At 38.0% G+C, this 8,186-nt stretch overlaps 1 protein-coding gene across 2 annotated transcripts in view; it reads left to right on the forward strand.

Moving 5' to 3' along the window:
- Nucleotides 1-2,841, forward strand: part of DACH2 (dachshund family transcription factor 2) — an 847,419-nt gene extending 844,578 nt beyond the window's left edge. For both annotated transcript variants that reach the window (XM_030209554.1, XM_030209555.1), the window contains one exon: nt 1,973-2,841. In XM_030209554.1, the coding sequence (XP_030065414.1) occupies nt 1,973-2,010 (38 nt within the window). In that variant the 3' untranslated portion in view covers nt 2,011-2,841. The remainder of the gene's footprint in view (nt 1-1,972) is intronic.
- Nucleotides 2,842-8,186: the final 5,345 nt, after the last annotated feature.

The following is an 8,186-nucleotide window of genomic DNA, read 5'->3' on the forward strand; positions in this document are numbered from 1 at the left end:
GATGTGATAAGTGCATTCTCCTCTAAGAAAATTTGATTGTTATATTGAAGGATAAGATTTTCAGGAAGGTTTTTGCCAGTGATGAAGATAGGGTCCGTGAGATCGATGTTCAGCTCTTAAAATCTTGCGATTCAGAGCTTTTTGAGGCTTTTCCTTCCATCTAAAGAATCCAGTAACAGGAAGTTTCTTTTGTGGAATAAGTGAATCATAGTACATCAAGCACAAAGAACTGTGATGTTTATTTTGACATGTACATTGAAAAGTTATTTCTGTGAGTCTTTACTTGCGGATATGTACCCTGTATGTGCATAAGACCTGCTCAGAGGAATTTCCAGGGGTTGGTTGGGTTTGGATTTGTATGCATTTTTTAAATAAAATACATGCATAATCATGTAAAATAAAATAGAAAGTTTGACTGTGCCTCACAGCAGGTGTAAATGTGCATTTTCCAACGGGCTAATTTTAAAAAGAGTATGTGCATACTTTCCTCTTTAAAAATGGTATAGCTTATACACATACAGTACCTTCCATAGAAGGCCGGCAGTGTGTGTACAAATTCTAGAATTCTTTTTAGTTGCTCTAGATAGTAACTGACCAAAGACATTGTTCTCATAGCACTTACAAAATATGCATGGAACACTTCCAAGCATTCCCCTTTAAACTTGAAATCAGGTAGGTGTGTAAAAAAAGTGGATTAACCCCCGAGTTCTATAAAATTTGCTAAAAATTGCATGTACAAATTTAGACACGCACCCAGTTTGCACATGCAATTTAATTGATTAACAAGCTAATTAGCATTGATAATTGGCATGTTATCAAGCAATTATTGGCACTAATTAGATTTAATTAAAATATGCGCACAGACATTTAGGTTTGGGATCCACATCTAAATTTTATATGTCAGTTCAAAAAGAGGGTGTGGAAATGGTAGGGTCATGTGTGAAATAGAGGCATTCCTAAAATGTATGTGGGTAATTAAAGAATAATGGGGATACGTGCCTAAAGTGACTCTGGGCAAGTCACTTAACCCTCCATTGCCCCATGTAAGCCGCATTGAGCCTGCCATGAATGGGAAAGCGCGGGGTACAAATGTAACAACAAACAAAAAAAACAAAATTAGGGGGTATGTTTACTAAGGTGCGCTATTGGTGCGTTAGTATTTTCAACATATGATAATGGTTGATGCGTGTTAAATGCTAATGCACCCATAGGAATGTATAGGCGTGTTAGTAAACATACCCCTTGGTGTAAAGATTTGCACCATATTTCAGTTGGTGCAAATGGCCATGCCTAAAGTTAGGCACAAATTATATACCTAACTTTAAGCGTGATTTATAGATTTGCGCTTATTTTGGCATCAGTTTTTTTCAGTGTCATATACAGAATTCACCCCTTATTGTATTATTTTCATCTTCTTCATATCATGAATATTTGGTATACTTGAACTAGAAAGATGAGCATGCATCCATAGGTCTTTACATAAGTAGAGTGATGAAATTTACTTTTTGTATTATTTTCAATTCAAAGTTTGTATAGGGATAGATTTAGGCGTCAGTGTTCAAAGTGATTTAACCAGCCAGAAATGACTCCTGACCAGTTAAATGTCTTGTAAAGCGCTATTCACTGATATTCAGCAGCACTTAACTGGTTAGTGCCGCTGAATATTACTACAGACCGTTAAAGTGAAAGCCGACTATTTTGTTGGCAGTCCGGGAGTGGTGTCGGCACTTATACGTTTAAGTGCTGAATATCGCACTTAACCGCATAAGAAAAAGCCAGCCACATAAACCTGGCTATTTAATGCCAGTGCCTGGACATGGCCTGGCATTAAATATCAAGGAATAGCGCTGCTGTCGGCAAATACATACTCACTGCCACAGCTAAATATCAACCCCTTAGTTTAGATTTACACTTTCAAAAGCCAAAAATTATAAACTATCATATGTAACTGAATTTTGTCTTTCTTCTCCAGAAAACAGAACATACATAAAACCTGCTATTATGTACTGAAGAAGACCAAGATGAGTCATGATACACAAAGTTGGCTATTTGAAGACTCTTGATCAAGAAAGATGTCCCTTCCAACCTTTGATGCCTTCAGTACTGATATGAAGAACAGAATTTGTAGCATGAAACTTGACAGACTATTTCGGGCAATTTAAATGTTATTGCATTGAAAACTGCCGTATTGTCATTACAAGATACTAAATGGTTTCTTACAAGCTTTCCATACCAAACCAGGCCTGTAGCAACAGCCAATTTCTAGGTCCCACAGAATAAGAGTTTTAACATTTTTAAGCACATACAGAAGCTATTTCCCTGAACAACAAACAATTTTATTTGATTTCAAACACCAGAAGGCTATTATTGTATAGCTACGGCACAAAGATTATGTCAGGCCAAGAAAATCCTTGCTGGACTATGTAACACAAGGTCTAGTTATGACTGAAACTGTTCATCAAGGAGCTGTTTCAATTGTGTTTATAAATTTAGCTTTGTTTACTGAAGCTGACACTCAATATATATTATGTTTAAAAAAAAAGAAATGTGTGTACATTTTTTAAAAATAACGATGTATAAATTGTCCTTTCATTAGATGACCAATTCAAGAGCGTGAGCTAAATCCTAATAGCTGAAATATCCTGAGGAATATAAATTGATGCTTTTTTTATGCTCATTTCAGCTTGGCTTTTGGTCTTTTAAGATGAAAAAAGTAATTATGCATTAAAGTGTTAGGTAATGGAAACTTTTAAGTATGGTTTCTCTGTTGTACCATATTAAGTTAAGTACACCTTCTTTGTTAAAATGTTCTTGCTAAGATACAGTATTAAAAACCTTTTGTTTGACTTTGGAAATTTTCTCAGATTCTTTTTCAAATCAAGTTTTCGATGTTCATTTTCTGAAAACAATACATTTAAAACGAACAGAATCTTGCTATACTTCTTAGAACTCCTCCTTAGGGACTAATTTAACAGGAGGCACTCACATTCAGCTGTAAGTCCCCCCTACTTTTGGCCTGCTTTATTAATGTTTTACATCTATCTTGCTAGTGCTTATTCTCATCTCTATTTTCCTTATTAAGGTCTGTATTCCATTTTCTGAAAGATGCCTTTTTGAATTTCACTGCCTCTTCCACCTCATCATTGAATCACGCTGGCCAAGTTTTAGCCTTCTTTCGGCCATTTTTAGTGTGTGGAATATATTTTATCTGTGCCTCCAAAATGGTCTTTTTATTTAATGCCCATGTCTCGTACAATCTTTGAGCTATTTCTTTTATTTTCTTTCTCTTCATCCCTTCCATGTGGATGGTAGTATACTCACACAAGTATGATGCTCCCCATTACACGTTGAATTTCTGTCCATAAAGATCTGCATTGCATTTTGATTCCTGCAGAGTTCAATAATCTTTATTAGGTTATACCAAACAAAAAGATTATACCAAACAAGAAAGAAATCCCACAGTTCTACAATCCAAATGAGAGACATCATGCTTACAGTTCAATATTTCCTCACTGTATAACAGTGGCCCATTAGTTTTCCTCCTTCCACCAGGTCTGTTGTGTCTATCTATTCCTTCTTATTTTTAATCTTCTGGCTTTTGCATGCATACACTAACCCCCCTGTTTACTAAGCTGCATGGCAGTGCCAACACAGCCCATTCACAATGAATGGGCTGTGTTGGAATTAGCGCATGGCAGCCAATAGCACAGCTTAGTAAACAGGGGGGGGGGGTAAGTTAGGGTTTTTTTTGTATGTGTGTTTACATCCTTTGTAGCAGTTGACAGGGTCATTTTGAATCATTTATCTCTGTCTGTTCTTTATTTAAAAAGTAGTGGGCTACTACAGCTTTTATCATAATCTCTCTATCAGGATATTCTGCATTTTTCCAGTATCTCTTGAAGCTACTTCATTCTGAACCATGCACTACAGAGCATCCATCAGCTTTTCCTCAAGTTCTAATTTCAAACTTTTCTATCTCATTTTTAAAGGTTAGTGCCAGTAGCCTGGTTTCACCCTGGTAAAGTTGGAGCCCATCCTTTTGAAATAGGCTCCCACTCTTCTCCAGAATGCTGCCCCATTTCTAACTAATTATCTCCTCCTTACACCATTGTCTTACCCATGTATTGAAACTCTGGAGCTCTGCCATGGAACAGGAAGAATTTCTGAGAATACTACCACAGAGATTCTGGATTTCAACTTTCTACTTAAAAGACTAAATGTGTCTTCCAGAACCTCCTTCCTACGCTTTCCTATATCTTTGGTACCAACTTTTGCAAAAACAACCAGCTTTCTCCAGCAATGTGTAAAATCTGTATAGATGACATGTGAAATCTACAGCCTTTACACCAGACAGGCAAATTGCCAAGCAATGCCTATGACTACCAGCTATCTGCATTCCTAATGACTGAATCACTAACCACAACAGTCATCCTTACCCTTCCTTTCTGGACGCACACCCCTGGAGACAAATTCTTGGTGTGAGATAATATTGTTACAGGATCACTTCTTATCATACCAAGGTAATATTCTTCTTTCAGGTGACCTTTCTCCTCCAAGGCAACACAGAGGCTGCCATACTGAAGAAGGAGCCACATGCAAGATTAAAAAGAATTTTCAAGCACATTTGGGTAGGTTGCCTATATATGTTACATTTTATGAACTGCAAAAGGAAACTGTTTTTGGCATGATGCAAGTATTAAGGTGAGCATTAGTAGTGAGTTTTTACATTATAAACCACTTTGATATATTCTTGATTAAGCAGTGTATCAGATATTGAAATGTGAATTTGAGAGACTGAGACCTTACTTAACATATCCTGGCTTAGGTGTGAGTTCATTACTGTAATGGTATATGCAAATTAAGCCTAACTGGGTAATCCCTGTGGTGAAAAATGTCCCTGCTATCTTCTTAATAGGCTTAAATCCCTATAAATCAAAGATTGACCTGGGGTGGGTAGGAGTCAAATACAGAAAGTCATGGATAGAATGGTGGATGCCTGAAATGCCCTTCTAGTGGAGGTGGTGAAGACAAAAGCAGAGATAGAAATCAAAAAATGTATGGGATATACACAGAGGACCCCTATATAGCAAGAGGATGGGACCAATATAGAGGGGTGTAACTTTCATAGAGTGGCAGCTACAATCCCATTAAAAAAAAAGTACGGAGGAGGTAAACTGTATATTCTGCACCAAATGACAGGTAGACTTCAAGCCACCTTACTGGGCAAACTAAGGGGTCCTTTTACCAAGCTGTGGTAAAAAGTGCCCTGCGCTAGCAGTGGGGGCTATTTTTGCGGTGTGCTGCATCACATTTTACTGCAGCTGGTAAAAAGACCAAAATAATAGCATGGCCATATGGTAAGCTTTCACTTACGATGTAGCCATGTGGGGGAGCACTTAACGCCACTCATTGAATTAATGTTAAGGGCTCCCGCGCTAACCCGTAGCAAGCAGTGCTGCCCGATTACCACTGGGTTAGCACCACTCTGAAAAATATTTTCCCTAGTATGGCAAATGGTGCATGCCAGGGCTTGAACTAGCACCAGTGCCCGTGTTTGGCGGTAGCTCCAGATTAGCATGCGGTAAGCCCGCGTTGGGCTTACCAATGCTCTATAAAAGCATCCCTAAACGGTCCATGCTGGTCTTTAATTGCCATCTGTTACTATGTTATTACGTAAACAATAATGTACCTCTCTCTAATATTTTCACAGTATGACTTTATGGACAGTCAAATACAGGAAGACTTTCAGAATCATTCAATATATTTTAGTCTCCCATCTTCTCATCATCAGTCCATTTTAATCCATTACTTTTTTTCATCCAGATTAATTATCATGTTTAAATCCCCAAGCGTTTCAATCAATAAATGTCACAATTCACTTATCTGCTGTATACTATTAGTCCATCAGTTCTGGCATGAATTCATGTTGTGACTCTGCATCTATCTCAGGGAAACAAATTGGAAATATCCTTATTCAACAAGACGTATCCTTCATAGGATTTATCATTATTATGTTTATTAGATTGTTGAAATACTGCCTTTATGTGGTACAACCAAACTGGTTACATATTAAACGTGGAGAGTCATTTTTGAAAGGACGTCCAAGTCAGAACATCCCAAACAGACATCCATCTCATATGTATTTTACAACAGGATACAGCCTGTTCGAAAATACGTTAGATGGATGTCCAAGCACTGGAAGTGTCCAGCAACATCTATTTTACAAACTGAAAGGTCCAAATTTTGAAGGGACATGGACATCCGTATAGCAGCATTCTTAGAAAATGGCTACACAGACACCCATGCAAAGGTTAGAGTAGGTATTTTTCTGTTTCTGAAGGGCTCACAGTTTAAAAGAAAAAAGAGTCAAAGTGAGTTTGAACATGTGGTTTACAGTCCACATAAACAGCTATTATCTCTCATACATCATGAACATTATGGGGTTGATACTCAAACTTTTTTTTAAATAGTTGTATTTTTGTATTAATATTGTCTTGTAATGCTTCTTCTTAATTTGTTATGTAAGCCGCATTGAACCTGAGCTTTCTTGAGAAAATGTGGGGTAGAAATGTCATAATAAATAAAGTGATTTAAATGGCCAGTACAGGCTCCTGACCATTTAAATCACTTTTCCAGGGCTAACCACAGATATTTAGTGCCACTGAACCAGTTATAACTTCAACCCAGCTGATTCAAACATATCAATCCTGTCTTTTCTTCTTAAAGTGGTAAAATATTCTCCAAGGTAGTCCAACTGACACCATAAATTTGATGAAAAAGTTCAGTTTTATTAATATACAAACTTACCCTTGCTGTTTTTCATTGACCATTTAAGTGGACTTAACCTGTTAGTGGCACTGAATCTCTTTGGTTAACGCCTAATCTGAAACTAATTTGTGGGTGGCCTTGTGATAGAGTCAGTGTTTATGCAGTTAAGTGCCGATACATAACTACATAAGATAACTGAATAAATAGGACCACATAATATACATCTCCATCTTTCTGCAGTTCATCTTATTCAGTTAAGTAGTGAATATTGCATTTAACCACGTAAATTTTAGGCAGCCACATATGCTCAGATTCTCATTGCTGGTGCCGCTGACATGGCCTGGCATTGAAATATCCTGTCAGCTGATTGAATGATCCCTGTTTAGACATCCACTAGTCAATATTCTAAGCAACTTAAGTGGGAAGGAGAGGCTCCTGCCTAATTCAATAGTGTTTTGCTGCCTATCCCCCGATATTCAAGGGTACTAAAGCAGGCAGTGCCACTGAATATTGCCTCTGACTGCTGCCAAAAAAGTGGGGGGGGGGGGGGGGGGCAGATCAGAGGTGGTACAGGAGGCTGCGTTAGGGAGGAACCTGGGGTTATACAAGTGCCAGCATTATTCAACTATGTGGTTGCATTTGGCAGGCGTAAATGCTTGTGCCCAAAGTTAGCCACAAACCCCAGATTCTATATAGTGCGACCTAAGTTGCGCATGGAAATCTGGTCTTATTCTGATTTGTGCACAACTTAATTGGCTTAATAAGCCAACCAGTACTGATAATTGCTTCTTGACAAGCACTTGTTGGCACTAATAGGCTGTAATTAGAAGTTACACACACAACTTTCTAAGCATATTCTATAAAATTATGTGTATAAATTCTAAGATGCAGATCGGAAAATGGGGCATGGCCAAGGGAGGGGCGTGGGTGGGTCATGGGCATTCCTAGCATTTACGTGCAGTGTTGTAGAATATGCCCATTCTGCATGTAACTTAGGCGTTGGCGTTTACACCGGGTTTTAGTTGGTGTAAATGGCCGCAACTAAATATAATCACAGGAAATAGGCACTGCGCATATTCTATAAACAATGCCTAAATTTAGACATACTCTATAAACCTCACCTAACTTTAGGTGTAGCTTATAGAATACACCTAGGTCTATTTTTATCTGCACCGATTTGTAGGTGTCGTGTCATAAGTAGAATCTACTACTACTACTACTACTATTTAGCATTTCTATAGCGCTACAAGGCATACGCAGCGCTGCACAAACATAGAAGAAAGACAGTCCCTGCTCAAAGAGCTTACAATCTAATAGACAAAAAATAAATAAAGTAAGCAAATCAAATCAATTAATGTGGACGGGAAGGAAGAGAGGAGGGTAGGTGGAGGCGAGTGGTTGCAAGTGGTTACGAGTCA

This window comes from Microcaecilia unicolor, chromosome 7 (assembly GCF_901765095.1).
Source record: "Microcaecilia unicolor chromosome 7, aMicUni1.1, whole genome shotgun sequence".
In the NCBI taxonomy this organism is placed as follows: domain Eukaryota; kingdom Metazoa; phylum Chordata; class Amphibia; order Gymnophiona; family Siphonopidae; genus Microcaecilia; species Microcaecilia unicolor.